The sequence below is a fragment of the Chrysochloris asiatica genome, unplaced genomic scaffold, assembly GCF_000296735.1.
Source record: "Chrysochloris asiatica unplaced genomic scaffold, ChrAsi1.0 scaffold00078, whole genome shotgun sequence".
NCBI classification, from domain to species: domain Eukaryota; kingdom Metazoa; phylum Chordata; class Mammalia; order Afrosoricida; family Chrysochloridae; genus Chrysochloris; species Chrysochloris asiatica.
Genome location: NW_006408596.1, coordinates 10,330,057 through 10,352,176, shown reverse-complemented (window position 1 = coordinate 10,352,176; position 22,120 = coordinate 10,330,057). Strand labels below are relative to the sequence as shown.

General features: G+C 48.5%; 1 protein-coding gene across 1 annotated transcript in view; it reads right to left on the bottom strand.

Moving 5' to 3' along the window:
• The window catches only part of KSR2 (kinase suppressor of ras 2), a 479,616-nt gene that overhangs the window by 187,309 nt on the left and 270,187 nt on the right, over nt 1-22,120 (bottom strand). The window contains exon 5 of the mRNA XM_006865465.1: nt 8,288-8,472. Coding sequence (XP_006865527.1) covers nt 8,288-8,472 — 185 coding nt within the window. The remainder of the gene's footprint in view (nt 1-8,287; nt 8,473-22,120) is intronic.

Below are 22,120 nucleotides of genomic sequence, written 5' to 3'. Positions count from 1 at the left end.
GGAAACCCTGTACAGGGTCGCTCTGAGTCGGAACCAACTCCACGGCACATAACAACGACAACGACAACATTTAACACTGGCTCATGTAGTGTCACAAGATTTGTAGTTGGTAGCTAGCATTTTTAAACTGAGAGATTTCACCTAAAAAGCAGGATCTCTGATTTCTCCTGGCAATTTCTCTGGGGTCACGTCCTTTGATGGGTGTCCTCCCCAGTTTCACACAAAGAGACTTCTTTGCTCCCTTGTGTATGCTCCTTCTCAGGGCCCTGTAGATACCTGAGAGTCAATCTTTTTGAAATGATATATAAGGTGACACTGGAAGAGAGACAGACAGAAAGAACACTTACTTCAAGCAATTGGTTCAGGCAACTGTGGGAAGCTGGCGAGTCCTAAAGCCCTAAGCCAGGAGACAAGGAACTGAGTCCTGGCAAACTGTCTACTTGTAGTCTGGAGGAAGAACATGCTCTTGGGAAACTTCTGTGGTGGATGGGGTGCGGCCCAGCCACATTATGAAGGATAATTTGCTTTAGTCCCAGCTGAGGTCAGCTGAGTTCATCACATTGTTTGATATCAGCATCTAGACTAGTGTTTGACCACACAACCGGCCTCCATAGCTTAGCCAAAGTGACACAAACAATTAGCCATCACAAAAGTCATGGATTATAACCCACTGAATAAAATAAGCTCACATGATAATGTTGCTGTTAAGTGCTGTCTAGTCGGTTCCGACTCATAGAAACCATGTGTAGGGTTTCTGAGGAGGGCTGGTGAGTTTGAACTGCCGACCTTGTGGCTCAAACTGACCTTGGGTCTAGTGCGTCCGTTAAGGCGCCACACAAGGACTCCTACACTGATAATAGATAAACTGAGAGAAAGGAAAGACCCACACCAGGCTGGGCAATGTATAAAGATGAAAAGGATGGCACTGGAAAACCATGAATAGCATTCAGTCAGCCAAAGACTAATGAAAAAAAAGCCAAAAGGCCACTACTATCAAGGCTATCCGACCCATAGTGACCCTGAGTCTGCAAATTTTTACGTGAGCGGAAAGCCTCATCTTTCTCCTCTGGAGCAGCTGGTGGGTTTGAACTGCTGACCTTGTGGCTAGCAGTCCGGTGCTTATCCTCCAACGCTACCAGGGCTTCAGCAGGTGGAAAATCGTGGAAGGCTAGGAATAGACTGTAATGAAAATGAGCTAGACATTCACATCGTTTCAAAGGATTACCCACCCCTAAAGCTATATACTTACTCATTATAAAAAATACACTGTCCCAGTAAAGTGGACAAAACCTTCAGACCATCATCAAGAAGGGCCTCCAGACATGGTGCGCTGGGAAGGGCAAAGTGCCACATTCATGGAGGCCCTGCCAACACCGAGCCTGTATCTCAGCACAGGGGACACCACAGACCCGCACTGAGGCACGCTCTAGGAAGGACTGGCCTGTGCTCTTCAAGTGCAAAGTCGTAAACCACAGAGAAGGGGGAGAGACTGTTCTAGAAGGAAGGTAACCGAAGAGACGGAGGAACAAATGCAATGCCTTGTCCTGCACTAGATTCTATAAAAAGCCACACAGAATTTGGGGGCCAGAGACTAAATGGGAAAAGGATTAGATCAAGGCCCTGGCTCCATGGTAAATCTGTGGTGACTATGCTGTGGCTAGGTGAGACACGATGCAGCCTCGTCTCAAATGGTTCCAAAAACTATGGAAAAGACAAAGGCAACAGAAAAAAATGTAGGATAGTTATATGGAGATACTGCTAGCTAGATGTGTGTAAGTTCAGCTGTGTACATTCTCTCTCTCTCTCTCTCTCATACACACACACACACACACACACACACAAAAGCATACAAATAAAATCAACCTGGTAAGGGAGGCAGAATTTCTTGTAGTATTCTTACAACCTCTGTGTAGGTTCAGGATTATTTCCCGATAAAAAGTGGAAGAAAACAATTGCATAGCCCAGGGATTCTCATTGTGAGTCTGCAGAATCCCCAGAGTCATCCTCCAGAGCCCCCGATTCATCAGGTCTGGGTGGGAGTGGGCACTTCAGGTGAAGATGCCATGGCTGGTCCCGCTCTCATTTCAAAAGCCCTGGTACAATAATAACCCAGTTTGAGCTGTAGCGGCAGCTTCCCAAAGAGCCAGGCACACCAAGAGTTCAAAGGGGCTGCCTCTGAGCAGCAGGGCTGGGGAGACGTGATGCTAGAGACCTGTGTTTTTATTGATGAACCCTTTTGTAGGGTTTTGTTTGACAAGGGATTGCATTATAATGCCTGCAATGAGCTAGACCCAGGCCTGCCTGACAAGCAGCAGGTGATCAGTAAATATAAGGGCCAGTAAGGACTTCAACTTCTGAAATCTGCAAAGCTGTCAGGTACATGCTGTGTCTGTTGGGGATGGAGGATGGGGGTCAGGGAGGGTGAGGACTAAGAGATCCCAGCAACAAAGCAGCACATCTTTCTTGGGGAGAAAGATCCTTTGGGTCATCCTAATGGTATGTGGTGTCACGATGGGTAAGAACTCATCTGTTAACTGGAAGGGCAATGGGGGAGAAAAGGCCTCAGCATCTGCACCCATAAAGGCAGACAGCTTAGGAAAGCTACTGGGCAGTTCCACTCCGTCTTGTGGTGGTGGTTGGGGGTGGGGGTGGGGTGTGTGTGGCTGCTATAAGTCAGAAATGACTTGCTAGAATACAACAACAGTATACGAAGAGGCTTCGAAAGATTCAAGGTAAAATTCCACCTTCTTTCAATCCCATTTTCCAAGAATACTGTGAGTGAGGCCCCCATGTATGTTTTCCCATTTCAATTACCAAGGAGTCTGGTCAGACAGAAACGTCTCAAAATCCCTCCCAAACTTCTTTCAAGCTCTCCTCTCACTCTTTTTGGGGGTAATGAACCTTGGCCTCAAGCCTCATTAAACCCCATTATATAATCACCCCCATCCTGGAGTCTCTTTATAACCCTTCCGGTGGCTGGTTTCTTGGGAGTAAGCAGTTCAGCTTCACCGGTCTTTATTGCTACCTGCTGCTTCCCTCGACAAGTCAGATTTCTGACTCAGCCGCAGGGTACCTAGGAGGCCAGGCTCTCAAATGAGGGTCAGGGGTCTGCTGCCCAGTCTCCAAGGCAGAGAGCGAGAAGTGTTCAGGGAGGGACCGAGGAGAGGGGAGGACATGCTTTCTTTCAAGGCACGGTGGGCCACTATTTCACAAGACCAGGGTCTCATAGCTCATAGGCAACTCCAGCAGGTGCCATTAGATGGGGAGGTTCTGGAACATCCATCAAACATTCCCCTTGATAACTGCTGCCCTCAAGTGCTCAGTCCCTAAGGAGGTAATAAGGAAATACCCACAGAACTGCAGGTGGCAAAACCACCCTGTTGTACATCATTTTCTGCCCATGACGTCCAATCAGTGGCATTCTGCAGCTGTCTGATGCAACCAAGTGCCTCCAGGAATCACCACCACCTGGGATGGTGACTCCTTTGACTAGCAACAGGCTCCAGGCTGGGTGGCAACTGGTCAGCCTGCAAGGATGTTGTTTCCAAAGTGGGGACAGCTTGCTGAGCAGTGAGAAGCATCTTTAGAGCCTCCCTGTTACCCACCAGACAATTCCCCAAAGAGGCAAACAAGCGGGAGAAGAAACCAGAGTGTAAGTTTCCTTATCAATGAGCAGGTTTCAGCGAATTTCCTACCAAGTTACTGTGGATTGGCAGATTCAGAATGAGGATAAATTCCATCCCCTTATTGTCCTTGTGACCTTGGTCCAGTTAGTTAAACTAAGTCTGTTTCCTCATCTGTAAAATGGGGATAATAATGCAAACAGTTCATGTGCTCGGCTGCTAACAGAGAAGCTGGAGGTTCCAGTTCACTCAGAAGGAATTCAGAAGAAAACCCTGACAATTTACTTCTAAAATACCAACTACTGAAAATCTTATGGAGCATGCTTCTACTCCGGCCCTTTCTTTTTCTTTAAGTAGCAGTACTACAAAGCTTGTATGAAATTGTAAAGTAAATTGTGTTTTCCAATGCTTGTAATATTGTCTACTTATAATAAATGCCAGTTTACCATCATCCTTTTGCAAATGAGTACAAATGATTACAATGATTTTCATCATTGTTACAAGCTATTCCATTGTGTACCATACAAAGGCTATCTAGAGTTACCACTTCTTAAGACCAGGCGTCTGTGGTGGAAATTTACATACGTTTCTCATTTAGTCCTGGAGATAGCCTGGCTGGGTGGAAAGCAGACTCCTGAAGTTAAGCGGTTTGTCAGCATCCACTTAGCTGCTACAACCCTGAAACAACGTCCAGCAGCAGGCAATGAATGATGAAGAGCAATAACTCCTCTCAGCAAGATGGCATTTTTGTCATTATGAAGAACAGTTTTTATAGGGACCCAGCAGGAAGCCACAGACTCATAGCTTGTTGGGCTTGAAAAAGTCTGTGGGTGGAGCAAGGAGCAAGAGGGGGAGCCCAGGCCAGGTGGAGTTAATACAACAAGGATGGAGAAAGGCGGTCACCGATGTCAGTGTCTCTGGATAGCAACTTCATTGCTGCTTGAAGTGGAAGAGCCACAGCTTCCATACACAAGAGAAGATTCTGCTATCTTGGCATTGGTTCATAACCGAGTGAGGGTTTGAACTCAAGGACTAGCAAAGCTCTGTAAGTCAGGGTTCCATCCAACCTCCTCTCTCACCTCCTTCCTTGCCCCCAGACCAGGGGAGCAGAGCAGGGCATATCCTAGAGAGGTAAAGCCCTTCTCAGACATTCCCAGGCTCAGCCACTCTGCTCTGCCGGAAGCTGTGCCCAGGCATGGTCCTGAGAGGTTAACAAGATGGCCTGTCACCAGCCATCCCAGAGCAGGGCAGGGCTGGAGCTGACAGTGACAAGTGGGTGAACACACTCAGCCTGGCAGGGTGGCTGCCTGTGGGGTGCGTGTGGCTGGGCCCATAGGGAGGAAGCTCGCTTGTGAAATTCAGAATGGTAGAGGAGTAGGGCTTAGCACCTGTGAAGCCAGCACCTGGCAGCTATGTATCCCCAATACAGGAGTCCAGGGTCTCCAAAGCCAGCCTTTTGAGAGAGTGAATAAGTGAAAAGAAAACTCAGTGGATAAGAGCCCTCAGGCAGTCTGAACCTCTGACTGTAGACTGGGGAAACTGAGGCACAGGTAAAGAAAAGGAGACTGCAGGATCAGAAGAAATTCAGGTTAGAGAAGAACTGGGTTACAGGGGCGGGAGCCTTTCCATCTTTGAATCTCAGTTTGTTGAGCTGTACAATGGGGATACTAATGCCCACCTTCCAGAGTGTGAGGTGACAAGACAGCTAGGCAGAGACCACGGTTACACAGCTCTGAGATCTTAACAGAGAACTTTTCAGTTCCTGATCATCTCTGCATCCGTTCTTTGTTAGGATCGATGAAAATAGGACTTATATTTGCATTACATACACATTCTCCCATAGACACTCAAATGACATCATTTTCATTTCTGGGGGAGCTGGGGACAACCTCTTTGTATATAAGGACCAGGGCCATCTAAAGGAACAATAGTGTTCCTAGGATTGCTTTGAATCCAGGACTCAGCTCTTGCCCACAGCCAGATAATGGATACCAAGGAAAGGATAAAAAGTAAGGAGTCTTGGTGAACCCATATATAACGTTCTGACAGGGACTCAAATGTACAAATCTGCAGGGTGGGTTTTATGCTGGCTAAAGATGTTTCTACTCTGGCCAAAATCACAGTTCACAGCAATAGTTAAACACCCAAGGAAAGGTGATGCCTAGGGACAGAGTGTCTGGAAGCAGCCACCTTGTATACTATCCATGCCAATTCCAAGCACTCTTGGGTTCCGGTGGTGGTGGGTAAGCACAACAGCCCGGAATTAGTCACGGAGCTACTAGGGAAAGAAGCGAATGGGCATCATTACCCACATCGCAATGCCCTCTGGTCTCCTAGAAAAGAAAAACACAGCACTGGAGTCTCAGAGGTACACAAGGGGTAAACCCAAATTATGAGCTGCCACACCATGGACCAGTCCTGTGTCCTCGGTTTCTAACAAATGACAGCACCTGAAGCAGTCAGATGAGGCAGGGGAGGTCCCGGTCAGGACATGACAGAAGCTATCAATTATAAAGCACGTGCTGCCTGCCAGGCCCCGTGTGAGGGCCCCAACATGTGTGATCTCAATGACTCCTCACAACCACGGGGTCCAGGACCATCCTGCTGTACAGATGAGGAAGCTGAGCTCTGCGAGGCTCCTGACGGGTCAGAAGCAACAAAAGCAAAATCCTGTGTCCCCAGCCATGACATCAGCCTCATCATGCTGTCCCAGACCTCCCTGATACCACGCAGGTCCACCCACATGGAGCACATCTGGTCCCTCAGACAGTGATTTCTCTTGACAAATTAATAACTGGCCTTCTGGCATTGATAATGTCTGTCTCAGGTGCTATTTTAGCTTGCTGGACACAGAGACAAGCCAGACTCTGGACCATCTCCTAACTGACATCCGGTCCTAGGCCCTTCACTGGTTCCTGCAGCACATGCGGACTACACACTGTGGACTCTGTGTCGAGTTTACCATTTTACCAGCTGGTCCCAGCCACAGCATCCTTGATGCTGGACATGCATGCTGGCCGTCACATGTGTGCTTTGTGAGGGCGAGAGTTAACAGATGCTATCAAATGCTCAAAGTGTCCATGACCCACCCTAAAAAAAAAAGTTGAAAGCTCGTATGGAAAGACAAAGAATAAAACCTTACCTTTTTTTTTTTTTTTTTTTTTAACAGAAAGGCATTGGCTGGCTATTTGAGGCACCATGGTTATCAAATCAGGGTTAAGCTTGTATATGTACACTGTGGTGTTACAAAGAGCTGGATTTAAATCCCAGCTCAACTCCTTGATAGCTATGTGACTTTGGGCAGATTAGTTTTACACAAATAATGCAAGCATTGCACAGTTTTGTAGCAAACCATTCAAAACACCCCCACCCCACCCCACCCCACCCTCATTTGTAGTTTCCTATGCATGCTGTAAAGAGCTCTGGTATCACAGTGGTTAGGAATTGAGCTGCTTATCTCATGGTCAGCAGTTTGAAACTACCAGCTGTTCCATGGGAGAAAGATGAGGCTTTCTGCTCCCATAAAGATTTACAGCCTTGGAAACCCTGTACAGGGTCGCTATGAGTCGGAACCGACTTCACAGCACATAACAACAACAACAATGCATGCTGTGGCGAGTCCTGGTGTGGCACTGTGGTTTAACACACCAGACTGCAAAGCCATTTGAACTGCAAGGTCAGCAGTTCAAGCTCACCAGTGGCTCCTTGGAAACCCTATACAGGGTCGCTATTGGTCAGAACAGTGGTTTTAATAGCTAAGGTTTTAGAAGTAGATTGCCAAGCTTTTCTTCTGAGGTACCTCTGGGTGGATTTAGTTTGCAGCCTAGTGCAGTGATGTTTGCCGCATCCTGGTATGTACACATTGTGTCTCGTTTGGTACAGCAGTAATAGGCATGGACAACCTGGGGAAGTATTACAGGCAGGGGGTAATTTCCATCCTACCAACTCACTCCCTTCCTACTAAGCTCCCCATCATAAGTGGTGTCCTGACTGGCCGAATATTTGGCTTTTTTCAAGGGACCCCCCTCTGGCCCCCATCTGTGCCGGTTCTGCAGAATGGGCCTCGGGCATAGAAGAAGAAGAGCTTTCAGAGAGTTTACCCCTGGGCCCCGAGAAAGCTCCATTTCTGCTCCAGGGAATAAGAAGTAAGTCTTCTGCATAGATTTCAAAGAGCAGGCTACAAACCACCCCAGGCCAAGCTCCGTCCATTCCAAATCCAGATGCATCTTTGAGATGTAAGGGTTATATGTACCGGCCTGAGTGGACACAAAACAAACAAATACAGGGCAGGGGAAAACAAAAAAAAGAAAATGCAATCACTGATGCCTTATCCCCAGTGGCCAGAATTCTGGGGTGAGCAGAGCAGGGCGGCAGAGAAGCAGGAGAGAGAAGGGAGAAAACAGTTTCCAGTTTCCTTTCCCTCCCGCCTGTTTGCCCCCTCTGCTATCCTGCAACACCTGCAGGTCAAGGAGCCAACATGCCAACCATCAATTCCCCTACTTCTCAAAAGTACCCAAAGGGGCATCCAGGTATTGATGAAGAGGAGACGCGTCTAGGAGAGCAGGAAGAGCAGGGGTGGGGAAAGGAAAAGAGAGGGTGCACCAGGGTGGAGAACCAGGTGGCTGCTGAGGCGAGGTGGCAGCCAGCTTCTAGGGTTGACTTACTTGCTGAGAAGTGGGCTTCGCTGTGGACTGGTGGGGTGGAGGGCGGGAAGGGTGGATGTCCCACAAAGAAGGAGCGGAGGGAGCGCTCACAAAGGAGGGGCGAGCGTTGCTGGGAGGGGATGTTCTCGCAGCTACCCACGCTGCTGTGGATCTTGAGGTTCAAGGGTTTGCTCTTCTTCTTGGCTCTGGAAGGGAGAATGAAGAGAGAGAAATCTATCAGTGTGCACCCACAGAGCAGGGTTCTCCCATGAGTGCTCCAAGACCATGGCCGAGGTTCAAGGAGCCTCACCAGCTCCCTGGAGCTGACACAAACATGTAAAAAATGGGTTTGGGCAAGGGGTGATTTCCCCCAAACCTGTGTGAAAATTCAATCCCCACCATGGAGGGCAAAAAAAATACAGCCTTGCAAAGGCTCTAACCATTTTGGGCTTACTCTCATGCCCCCGCTGACCCCAGCTATCTTCATTGTTGTTGTTGTTGTTAAGTGCCATCGAGTCATCTCTCACAGAGACCCTGTACAGGATTTCTGAGGAGTGGCTGGTGAACTTGAACTGCCAACTTTGCAATTCAAACCAACATTGCAGTCCAGCACATTAACCTGCAGGGCCACGCCATTAGGAGGCAAAATCATTCACTTTCCAGCAGGATCCTGCACAAGGCTGACATAGTGAGGAAGAGACACCAAGGGGTGAAGGGCTCCAGCCATTCATACTACACTTTGATACATAACTAAAGTATTACATCTATGAAATTATAAGCATAAAACGAAGACACTGATTTTTTTTTAACAATGTTTCAATTTACAAAAAAAGAGGATTAATCTAAGCATTAGTAACAAATACCAAGAACAGTACATTTCTGCTACTTTGGCTGCTAACCAGTCTCAGGCACCCTGGCGGATGCTGGTTATGAAGGGCTTCACTGGTTCGGCTCAGTCATGGCTGACGCACGAAGTCATAACAGACTTGTTATTTCAAAATGTGGAGTGGAAAAATGACAGATCGAAGTCCTGGAATGGGAGATTCCGGGGCCTGCTTCGGGAGATTTCATGCTTGTCAGTACTGTGGGGAGCAAGCAGCAAACACTCAAGCCGTCACTGTGAGGAGGGCACCAGGGTTTCTGACTCTGCCAGTCAAGACATTTGGAAGCTATGCCATGCGTACACTGCCTGTTTTCTAAGAGGGAGATTCTGTTGTCAGTAAGGTGTAAACCTGTAATTTTCCCCCATTCAGGTTATCATTCTGATACACTCACAGTTTACAAACTCAAATTTGTTCCAGTTTTGCTCTGCTGGCCATAATGGAGCTAGAAGACGCAGTCTGTCTGACACCCTGTTCTGATGTATTATCTTGGTCAAATATCCCACTAACCTCCTGAGAGAAGCGCTAGTGTCATCCTACTGTTGAGAGAGGCCTGGTGGTGCAGTGGTTCAGCCCTCAGCTGCTGACTGGAAGCTAGGTGTCTGAACCCATTAGCTACTCCATGGGAGAAAGCTGTGGCCGTCTGCTCCCCTAAAGATCGCCGCCTTGGAAAGCCTATGGGGCAGTTCTACTCTGTTCTATGGGGTTTTGTGGGTTTTGTCTACTGAGGAGAACACTGGAGCACTGAGAAGAGTAAGCGGCCCAGAGAAGGGGTGCCAGCATTCCAGTCAGACTGTGTGTCTCCAGCATCTATCTCTGCTGCCACCCCATAGCAGCACTCCAGCCCAATCTGACTTCAAGCCCCTGTCCACCCTGAGGCTAGCTGGCCCACAGGCCTGGCTCAGGGATAGGCACCAGAGTGGCTGAAAACAGAGCTCAGGCACCTTCACCAAAACCACCACTAAGTCACTGTATATGGACATTCCCACGGACCCTTTTCTCTGTAGTCCTGAGCCTTCCCACTTGCAGAGACTGAGAAGAAGAATGCTATGGGAGGGGGAGGATGAGAGGCAAACAACCATACACAGGTCCCAAGGAATAGCAAAACAACCCTCACAAAGTGTTTCCACTGTTTCCCTCTTCTGTCTGGTGAGCTCCTACACATACTCCATCGCCCAGTTTAAATGTTACCACATCTCTGGCATCCTCTCCAGAGCTGCTCTAACAGCTCCTTCACTTTGTTCTTTCAGTACTTGCTCCTCCATCATATGCTGCAATTGGATCTTACGGTCCAATCTCCTCAACCCAATCACCGACACTCCAATGTGGCCCCTTAATCTGGCCCTGTGAACATTCATTTCCTGCTCCTGCCACATACCCTGAACTGTTTCTTACCCCCAGCCCTTTACTTATGCATGCTGTCCTTGCTGCCTGGAATACCCTCCCTTCTCTGCCTGGTTACTTCCTCTCCATCTTTCATGAGTCAGCTCTGGCACCCTCTCCTCCAGGAAGCCTTCCCTGATACTCCTCTCCTCCTGCCATCCTGGATTGGGGCCCTTCTTTGGTTCTCCTAAAATATTCTGTATATATCTCTATCTACGTAAGGAGCCCTGGTGGCTTTGTAGGATAAGTACTGGATTGCCAAACACAGGTTGGCAATTCAAACCGACCATCCATTCCTCAGGATAAACATGACAATTTTTTGCTGCTGTAAAGATTTACCGTCTCAGAAACCCTATACAGGCTCGCTATGAGTCAGAATCGCCTGGATAGCAGTGGGTTTGGTGTGGAGGTTGATATCTATCTATCTAGCGCCACACTGTACATTTTCCTATCTTAGTTCTCTTCCTGGCTGTCTCTCGAGTGGCCCGTGAACGCCGTAGAGACATAGACTCGAGGCAGTTCTGTTTTTCGGTCCTTGGCACATAAAAGGTGTTCATTAAATGCTTTGATAATGGCAGACGTGAATGAAAATAAAAGTCTGACTCTTAATGGGGCCCTCTAATCCTGTCTTCCAACCTCGACTGGGTATTTCTTGAGAGCAGGAACCCTGTGGTTTTCCCTGTTACGTTCCCTCAGTCTCTGGTTCAGTTGAATGCAACTGTTCTCCTGATCGGGTTGAGAAATATGTCTCTCCTTCCCAAAGCCCAAAGCACTTGGGCAGTTGGTTTAAGACACCTTGGCTTAAACTGAGCTCCAAACTCAACCCCCTGCTCCTTGTCCCCTCCTCCCACATCTCCCACTCAGACTGGCCAGGAGTTGGGCACCCTCTTGTGGCCAGAATGAAGCTCCTTTATAAAATTTCACAGTTCTTGATGGAGAGCCCAGGAAAGTGTGTTAAGACTTGTGGCCTGCATGGCGGCTGCTGCTCACCAGCTTCAAGGAAGTCAAATGTGCTGAGAGCTGGCTCCTGGGTGTCTAGGCTGGCAGACCTGGGTGTCTCCCCAAGGGGGCGGCAAGGAGGGCCACGCAGGTGGTCCCTGCACATAGCACTGGCTGGCTGACTCCTGCCAGGAGGGAAGTGGCATTTCCTTCCATAGAGCTGCCCAATGGTAGAAGTTCACAGAGGTATCTACCCTAAGGAGGGATTTAGCTGTTAAGCTCATAGGCTTGGAGCCCAGGAGATGGCCCCAAGTCCTAAATGAAACCTTGGAAAAGTGATTTCACCTTTGTGAGTCTCAGTTTCCTCCCATGGACAGTGGGGGAAATATTAGCACCTACCTCAGAAGGCTATTGTGAGAATTCTAAGATCACAGATGTGTGCTAACACTCATTACCTGGTACTAATATTGCTATGGCCATGTCGTTGTTAAGTGCCGTCGAGTCAGTTCTAAGCCATAGTGACCTTGTATGGGGTTTCCGAGAAGCAGCAGGTGGGTTTGAACCACTGACCCTGCGGTGAGCAGTCCAGTACTTACCCTACAGTGCCACAGGACAGCTATCAAAGCAATCCTGAAGAAGTGCAAGCTGGAAGCCAAAACCTCTAACAACTGTCTTGGCCCACCACTACCCTTGGCAAACGAGGAGGACACAGTCCCACCTCCTGGTAGCATATTCCATTATCATCTCCAAACACAGGAGCCTTGAGACACTGAGCCACCAAGAGACAAAGCCAGGTCCTGCAACAAGGAGAACCAAGTCTAACTCAGCACAAGCCCAGTATGAACATGACTTCAGACGATGAATCTGCTTTACCAATGGATGGTCACAGATGAAGCAGAGACAGAGCCTAGGTGAATAAATGTCAGTTGGACACATGGATGGGAAAACACATGGAGGAATGAATGAAGGGAAGGAGAGAGGGTGGGAGGGTGGAAGGGTCCAAGAGAGGGTGGTTAGAAAAAACATAAGGGAAAATGATAGAAGGAAGAAAAGACAAATGGATGGATGGATGGATGGATGAATGAAATATATAGTATTAAGGGTGGAAGAATGGATAGAAGGGAAGAAGAAAGGAGGGTAGGTGGTAGATGAATGGGTGAGGGAAATATGGAAGAATATGAATAAATGGAGGAAGGAAATAAACAAGAAGAATTAATGGATGGCTGGATGGGCAGATGCAGAGAAGAAGGAAAGAAGTCTACAGGAAGGGAACAAGGAAGGAAGAGGATTAATAGCTGGTTGGGTAGACTCAAGGAAGAAAGGATGACAGGATGGAAGGATCAACAGAAGGAAGGGGAGCTGGTGGGTGGAACAATGAAAGGCTCGTTGACCACAATAGAGTGGAAGGAAATTCTACATAGTAGTTTCCCAACCAAGGAAGCCTATGTGGACAAGAGGTGGGATTCATCTTTACCATCCGGCTCTCAATATACAGGCATGCTCACAGAGGGAGAGACACCAAAGTGTCTGTGTACTAAGACCTACTGGATCTTTTGCAGCACAGCTGCCAATGAAGTACTCAATTAAAAAGAAGATCTTCTTACATGATCTTTGCAGGGGATTTTCTATCTATCACATAAATGTCTTATTTGGAAATGGACCAATTCCGATTCCAAAGCAGCAAAATGAGGAGGCACAAAACATCAGAAGGGGTCTCCATCTTTCAGGGCTTTATCAGCCCTGGGTGGACCACGGTGCTTTCCAGACAAGGTGGGCTTGTGCCAACAGCAGCCCTAGAGAGCCGGCTGAACTGTGGCTGCACATGTCCCCACACTCTGGGACGCTTGCACATGCTGGTCATACGTCCATGGAAAGAAGATTCTTCCTCTGCACTCCAGTTTCCACCAGGTCTCATTCAGCTTCATTCGGATCTCTGCTCGAACATCACCTGCCCAGAGAGACCTCACTCAATCACCCTGTCACTGTAACCTATTTGTCTGCATGTGAACCAATTCTCTCCTTCACTGTTTGTGGAGTGAATGAACACTTAGGCTTCCCAAATGGTGGCCGAGGACCTGAGCAGCTTCGCAATAAACACCCTCCCATGTTGGAATGGGCAGGCTTTTCCTCCAGGTTGCTGAGCCAATGGTCGTAAGTCCCTGCTATGAATTAAATTGTGACAACCGCCCCCCCCCCAAAAAAAAATACATGTTAGACTCCTAACACTTATACCTGTGTGTGGAGTTCTTGTGTGCACTGTAGGATAAGCACTGGACTGCTAATCACAAGGTCGGGGATTCAAACCCACCAGCCACTCCTCAGAGACCTTATAACCAATTCCACAGCACCTCACTTAACAATAGTAACATACCTGTGTATGCAGTATTGTTTAGAACTAGGGTTGTCTTTGTTATGCTAATTAACCTATACCTAAATAATTGATGTTGTTGTTAAGTGCCATTGGGTAGGTTGTGTGGGACCCACAGCGATCCTGTATAGGGTTTCTGAGGAACAGCTGGTGAGCCTGAATTGGACCATGGACCTTGCAGTTCAAAGGGCTTTGCAGTCTGGCACATTAACTCACAGAGCCACACCAAGACTCCTACCTAAGTAAAGTAGGTTCTAAATCTACTCAATTCCTAGTTACAAGAGCCGACTAGACACACACACACACACACACACACACACACACACACACAAGAAGATAGAGGCCACGTGGGGACCAGGGAACACCTGGATGACAACAGGAAGAACTCAGCATCACTGAGACCAACAACTGTAAGAAAATACATTTGTTCTTTAGAGCCAGCTGTTGGTGGTATTTCTGTTGAAGCAGCAGTCCACACTGAGAAAGTGCCCCTGTCCCCTAGCCCCCCACCCCACGCACACTATGTTCTTCAATTTTGAAATAGGAAATGTCAGGTCAAGTTCACAAGGCGGAAGCCACCCAGCTGAGGGGCAGACGGGCGTTCCTCCTGTTTGTAGAAATAGTTCCTAGAAGAGTGTTCTGCTGCACAGGGCGAGTGGTTTTGCTGGTCCTCAAACCTACTGTGTCTGCTCCCAGCCCTGTCATTTCCTCCCAATTGGCTAGACCAGATGCTCCAGACACGGCTAATGAGACACTGAGGGATTTGACCAGGTGAAGGCTTCTGAGTTCAAGGGGACACAACCCCACAAGTTGAGGATGCCAAGAACCCAGGGGGCCGGCAGCTCAGAGTCCACAAACTCTGGGGACAGGAAATAGTGCACGTGGACATTGACCAAAAGCCCTTGGTAATGCAAGGCCATGAGGCTAACAACCCTGGCAGGGAAATAAGGGATGTCTCTGTACCCTGGTGGCACAGTAGGTTACACACTGGGCTAATCACAGGATCAACAGTTCAAATTCATCAGCTGCTCCATAGGAGAGAGATGAGGCTTTCTGCTCCCATAGAGATTTACAGCCTTGGAAATCCTACACAGGGTCATTATGAGGTGGAACCAGCTCAACAGCACAAGCCAACAACAGAACAGTAACTGGCCCCTCTGGGAGCCCACACTTGTCCATGAATTGGGAAGAGGCTGCTAAACCTGACTCTAGATTGACACAGGACCACATTTCTTTAGAATTCTGCCCAAGATTCTCCGAGTCTAGAAATTGGTGAACTGTGCCCATGGGCTAAAGCCAGCTCAAAAACTGTTTTTTGTAAATAAAGTTGTTGTTTGGTTTTTTTTAACACAGCCAAGCCCATTCATTGACATATTGACGATGACTTCTTTTGCTTGACAGCAGAATCTGTTTCTATAGAGACTGATTCGCAAGGCAGAGTATTTGCCGTCTGGATCTTTCTAGCAAAGTCTGTGGACCCCTGTTCTAGGTAACTGCTGTTGCTGTTGAGCCCCTTCCTGCTCATGGCGCCCCCATGTGTGCAGGTTAGAATTGCTCCAAAGGGTTTTCAAGGTTGTGACCTTTTGGAAGCAGATGGTCTGACCTGGCTTCTGAGGTGTCTCTGGGTAGGTTGGAACCAGCAACCTTTCAGCTGGTGATCAAGTGCTTAAGTATTTGTAGCACCCAGGGATTCCTCCACAGAAGTTAGTCAACACCAAGCCATTCAGAGACCCAGAGTTTTCTTGGGAGTTATTTTCCTTTAATTCACCGCTCTGCTCTCCACCTTGGTCTGCATAATGAATGTATACTCCCCTCTCCGGTCCTTCCCCTTAGCCTGGTCATAGGGGTCTGAACTGCCCTGAGCCCACCATGACCAAAAGGAGTTCTGGTGGCACAGTGGGCAAGCGCTGTGCTGCTGAGCAAAAAACCAGGGTTCGAATTCACCAGAGGCTCTGCTAGATGAAAGGGTCTGCTTCCACTGAGATTTACAGCTGTGGAAATCCAACATCAGCAACAAAAGGCAGGGTAACACTGTTGAAACCTAAGTGTATGCTAGACAGAGCGACATGTGGCTTCTAAAATGTAAATTCAGTCAGATAACATGTTTTTAAAACTCAGTCGCACTCACCAGATGTTAATTGTTCAAAAGTCATATGTGACTCACGCTAATGTCATGGGCAAAGCAGATAAAACACTGGTTGCTGCAGTTAAGTGTCCAGCCGCAAATCCAAAGGCTAGCAGTGAGAACCCACCAGCTGCTCCTCGGACAAAAGACGTGGCGGTCTGCCTCCAGAAAGCTGTTGTTGTTGTTAAGTGGCATCGAGTCGGTTCCCACTCAGTGATACTGTCTAGGCTTTCCGAAGAGCAGCTGGTGGGTTAGAACTGCTGACCTCGTGGGTCCCAGCCCAGTGCTGATCCTACAGCTCTACCCCAGCTGTGGAAATGCTCTGGGCAGTTCTAGTCTGCCTTACAGGATCGCTGTGAGTTGGAATCGGCTCAGCGGTAGTGGGTTTATTTTGTTTCATTTTTTATCACCTCTGAAAGGTGCTTTCCTCTAAACACCACCTGCTGCTGCTCTGAGGGTAAGGTGGCTGTTCCCTCCCCACCCTGCTTTCCTCAATTCCGAGTTTCACCGCCATCCAGTAGTAAAACTAATCTTTCTTAGCACAAAACTGGATCCAGCCAAAAACTGCATCATAGCAGGTGGGCACATGGAATTATGAGAATTCCAGTCAACGGAAAGTGTTAAAAAGAATCAAGATGGAAAGAATATTGACAACGGTTATTAAGGGCGAGAACAGACCAAACTGTACACAGATGACCTCAGCTCGTGTCTTTGCAAGATTTTTAGTAATCTGATAAATTAATCTGACATATACCACCAGCCTGGTAAGGAACTTGGATGCAGCTCTGGTGGTGCCGCCTTTAAGTACTTGACTACTAACTGATGGGTCAGCAGTTCAAATCCAACTAGGTGCTTCAAAGGAGAAACACCTGGTGGTCTGTTGCCATAGAGATGACAGCCTAGAAAACTCCATGGGGCCGTTTACTCTGTCACATGGGGTCATTATGAGTCAGAATGGACTCAAGGACATGTGACAGCAACCACAAGTAGGGTACTTGGATACTAGCCATGGAGGGAGCAGGCTAGAAGCATGCTCTCCACAAGTGTTTACCTGGTACGGGGGATGCAGACAGACAGATACAACACGAAAGAACAGCTGGTTAATGGATGCAGAGGGATTAAACCTCTGATGTGCTTGAGAGAGGTGGGTGGCAAGGCCTCTCTGAGGAAATGGCATCTGAGCTACGAACCAGATGTCGAGAAGTCATCCCTACAAAGACAGAGGGTAAACGGGACCAGGCAGCCAGAATTACCAATGCAAAGACAAGATGCAGTGACAACTATAGACAGCCCCAGGGACCAGAGCAAGTCCATGGCAGTGGATGGAGCAGTGGGCGAGGAGGTGAGAGGCAGGAGATGCGGTCAGGAGGCAGCCAGAGGGTGTCTACCCTTGTTCACCACCGGAAGAAACAGTCAAACCAGTCACCGTAGGTTGAATTCCACGCACTGGTGCCCCGGTGTGTGTCAGAGAGGAGCTGTGCTCCACAGGGCTTTTCAGTGGCTGACTTGTTGGAAGTACATCGTCAGGCGTTTCTTCTGGGCTACATCGGGTAGACTTGAACCTTTCAGTTAGGAGTTGACACATTAGCCATTTGTACCATCTATGGGCCCCCACTCTTGAAGGAGTTCTGGTAGCGTAATGGTTATGAATCAGGCTGCGAACTGAAAAGTCAGCAGTTCGAAACTACCAGCTTCTCCCCGGGAGAAAGATGAGGTTTTCTGCTCCTATAAACAGTTACAGCCTCGGAAACCCTGTACAGGGTTGCTTTGAGTCGGAACCGACTCCATGGCACATAACAACAACAACAACAACATGGGCCCCCACTCTAGACAGAGGAGTTTGACATGGGAACAATGGGAAATTGTTGGGAGGGTTTTAAGCTAGAAGATGATAAAATAAGATTCTATTGACTATGATGGGGGCAAGAATGGAATTAGGGGATCCAGAGAGAAAGCTGGGGAGTCACTGTACAAGAGACCAGGATGGGACAGCAGAGGTGGAGGAAAAGACATGCCTAGGACTTGCCGACAGAGTCACCACGGAGAATGAGAGATATCAGGATGTCTCCTCTGTGATGTGTCACAGAGATACACAGGCTTAGACAGACACACATCTGCGTATAAACTGTTTCTGGCAGAGCACAGGGGAGCAGCAGCCGGTACCTGCAGCTGGCTGGCCATTGCGGGAGCACAAACTCTGTTCTCCTTCCACTTGAATGCAGAAACCAGAGCACTACTTTTAGAAAAGAATAGACCATAATGGGGGAAATAGTGCATAATGTTAATTTTTTATGGCTACATTTTGCTCAGTTCTTAACATCTAACAGACCTGCCACCAAGATTTGGAAACAAGGAGCCCATCATTCCTTAGACACACATGTTCCTCTTTTCCTCTAAGCCGCTGCTTTGGATCTTGGGCAAAAACAAGAGAGGACAAAAGAAAGGAAGAGAGAAGGCATCTTAGCGCATGGGGTGACAAGCTTTTCCTATGAAGGGCTGGGCACCTGACATTCTCTGTCCCACCTCTGCCCTGTAGTACGGAGAGCTGGAGAGGACATCTACAAAAACTGACATGGGCCGAATTTAGCCTTCAGGCTGGAATTTGCTGAGCCCTTTTCTGTCTTGTTGTTGTTAAGTGCCGTCGAGTCAGTTCCGACCCATAGCGACCCTGTATAGGATTTTTGAGCAGCTTCTGGTGAGCTTGAGCCGACGACCTTGCAGTTCAAACAGCTTTGCAGTCTAGCGCATTAACCCACAATGCCACACCAGAACTCCCCTTTTCTATGTAGACTCACCTAAAAAGAAGAAAATTGAAACCAACCATTCAAAGTAGCCCCCAAGTCCCACTGTCCATCAACTGGTCTTGCCAACTGCATTCTAGTTATGGTGTCCCTTATTTAGAGGTAAAATAGTTAATATGTTACTATCTATTAAATCTGTCCAGAGGCACCCCGGAATCAAATCTGTCCAGAGGCACCCCAGAAGAAAGCCCCGGTGATTGATTCCAAAAAACCTGCCACAGAAAGCTCTCTGGAACACAGTTCTATTCTGACACACATGGGGTCGTCCTGAGCCAAAGCTGATTTGACAGTACAGATGTTTCGTGGAACTGGGATTGTACAGATATTTCCTTTTTGCAGAGGCAAGGGGTGACTACTGATGGGAAGTCCGCTAAGTCAGGTTAACTAGGTTGTCGATATCAGTTACCCAGAGAAAACCAATCTTAGATTTGCAAACAGGGCATGGTGTTTGAACTCTTTTCTCAGCCAGTGCTTTCACAATGCTGCTGCTGCCCCTGGTAAAAGCAGTAACGCCACAGATTTCTCTTCAGGCCTAGCCCTAGTCTTTCTCCTCACCGGCCCTGCCCTAGTCTCTCTCCCTTCGTGGCCCAGCCCTAGTCTCTCCCAGCCCTGGCCCTGTGGTCCAGCCTTAGCCTCACCTCCCACCGACCTAGCCCTAGTCTCTCCCCACCAGCCCAGCTCTAGTCTCTTCCCCCTCACCCCTCCCCTCTGCTGGCCCAGTCCTAGTCTCTCTCCCCACTGGCCTCCTGGCCCAGCCCTAGCCTCACCCCCCACCGACCCAGCCCTAGCCTCTCTCCCCCCTGCACACCCCCAGCATCTGAGCTCACCCAGGCAGCAAGCCCGACCCTGCCTTCCCAGCACTATCTGTGCCAGCATCCAGGCCCCTGATTTTCCTGCATCCCTGTGATTAGCAACTAATCTTATTTTTTTGTTCCCTAACCTATAAATCAGTTATAGACCAAATATTTACAAAAGCCATCATTTCCGACTGAACCAGGGTTCATGACAGCCCTCATTATTAAAAAGGATGACTGATTTTGGGCAGAGATTTCATGAGCATGTGGCTGGATGCTGTCCTTTACATTCCTCCCCCTTCCCCTAGCCTGAAGAACAGATCATTTCCAAGATAAATTGGTGCAGAGGTCTGCTCTCGCCATCTCCCCTGGGGGCTGATGGGATGTGGGCAGGCTTCCGTCCACGCAATAAGTGATAGTCCCCTAGGGAAATGGACAGTGCTGGCTTCTTCCAGCTTCTCTCGGCCTCCCCCTGGGGCCAAGAGTGAAGCAGGGAGCCATCTGACTCAAAAGCATCTCCTGAAATCAGAAACCCTGAAGAAAACAGAACAGGGGAGGGCAGGGAAGGGGCCGAGCAGCATCCCTCTCCAGTTCATACTGCCCATGTGAAAGAAGTGTTCTGGCCTGGTGAGGGTGGACCACAAGAGAAGCCATGTGTTGATAAGATTGGGGGCAGGGAGTGGAGGGGGACAAGAGACTAAGTTCCAGACCTGACTCTGTCTGTGCTGAGCAAGTCGTCTTGGGCGTTGCCTTTGGTCTCTTGTGGTCTCTCTGTCCCTTTCTGCTCCTGACTTCTTGGGTTGTAAATGTGACATCTGCCACTCATTGTGCCCTGACTATGTGGCTGGAATTGTGATACACATCATATAGACTTTATAGCTGTTGTTAGCTGTTGTCGAGTTGGCTCCAACTCAGAGTGACCCCATGAACAACAGAATGACTGGTTGAGGATCTGATCTCTGTGATTCAGAGACTTTTCACTAACTAATATCCAGAGGTAAATCACCAGGCCTTTCTTCCTAGTCTATCTTAGTCTGGAGGCTCCACTGACACCTGTCTGGCATCATAGCAACACGTAAGCCCACTAAACAGATGGGTGGTGGTTACCCATGAGACGCATCGGTCAGGAGTTGAACACAGATCTTCCACATGGAAGGTGAGAATTCTACCACTGGGCCACCGATACCTCACTTCATTTTATTAAGATGTAAAACACCATCTTTAGATGAGGAAACAGAGTCAAAGCAGCTAAGCAACTAGCCCAAGGTCAGAGAGCATGTAATCAGAGTCAGGATTTGAACCTGGCTCTGTCTGGCCTCTAAGTATACCATAGCTTCCCTAGGCTGTGGCTTTGCTTGGAACATCTGGATTCTCATCACCCCAACACCTCTGTACGAACGCAGACACTGTGAGCAGATGAAGGACAGACAACTATCTGCTCAGATGGGGAGCCAGCAGGACTCTCTGCAAAGGCCAGTGCAACAAGGACGTTGCATCATGCTGCCTATGGACTATTTCACCAAAGCTTCCTTTATTCTCAGAAGAAGCAAACAAACCCAAACTAAGAACGAGTCCTTATGAACATGCTTGTTGTCAAGTGTCGAGTCAGTTCCGACTCATAATGACCCAATTATCGGGTTTCCGACCCTGTATTTATCTCTGGCAGAGCAGCTGGTGGGCTCAAACCACCCACCTTGTGGTTTGCAGTCCAGTGCTTAACTTACAGAGCTGCTGCGCTCATTTATCAAGCAGATACATAGCCCAACAGGGTGATCCTCTGAGATCCACCCTGACATCTGCCCACTCCAGCCTGAAACAATCGCATCCAGCAGCTTTGAAGGTTCAGGCAGGGCTCAGCAGCTGCCTGGGCCGGCTGGGTACCCTGGACGAGCCGTTTCACCTTGATGTGCTCTTCGCTCCCTTGCTTGGAAAACGAGGCACTTAGCTCAGATTACCCTTCAGAACTCATCCATCCTCAGTGTGATGGTTCTGTCATGCTGCTCTTGTTCTTCCAGATTTACAGCTGATGTGAGGCAGGGCCGACAGCCTCATATCTGTACAGTGGGGTCACCTCTCCAGGCCCTTCATGTGCCCCTTGCTTCTGTAGGGGCAAATAAGTCAATGTGAGGGTGACCCCGGAGCTCCAGGAACCCTACAGAGCACACAGAGCAGCCTCAGCAATGATGAAGCCAATCACTCCATCTGAGTGGTTCTCAGTGACTGCAGCAAGAAGCCCCAAACTGTGCTTCGGGCAATTTTGACTAAACCTGCCTGTAATCAGTCGTATGTGCACTCCAATGCCTTGCATGTGCTTTCCACTTCTGTGGGAGCAGTGATTTGTAGCAATGTAAGACGTGCTGGTTTGGGATCCAGTGATGTAGAGGTTGGGCTCACTGTGAACTCTAACTTAGCATCTTCATCACTGTACTCACTCTTGTTCAGCAACACTCGAGTATTTCAACAGCACAGCAACTATCCGGTACTACCGCTTCATGGAAAGCATTCACTTTGTGATCATCCATCTCTCTCTCTCTCTCTCTCTCTCTCTCTCTCTCTCTCTCTC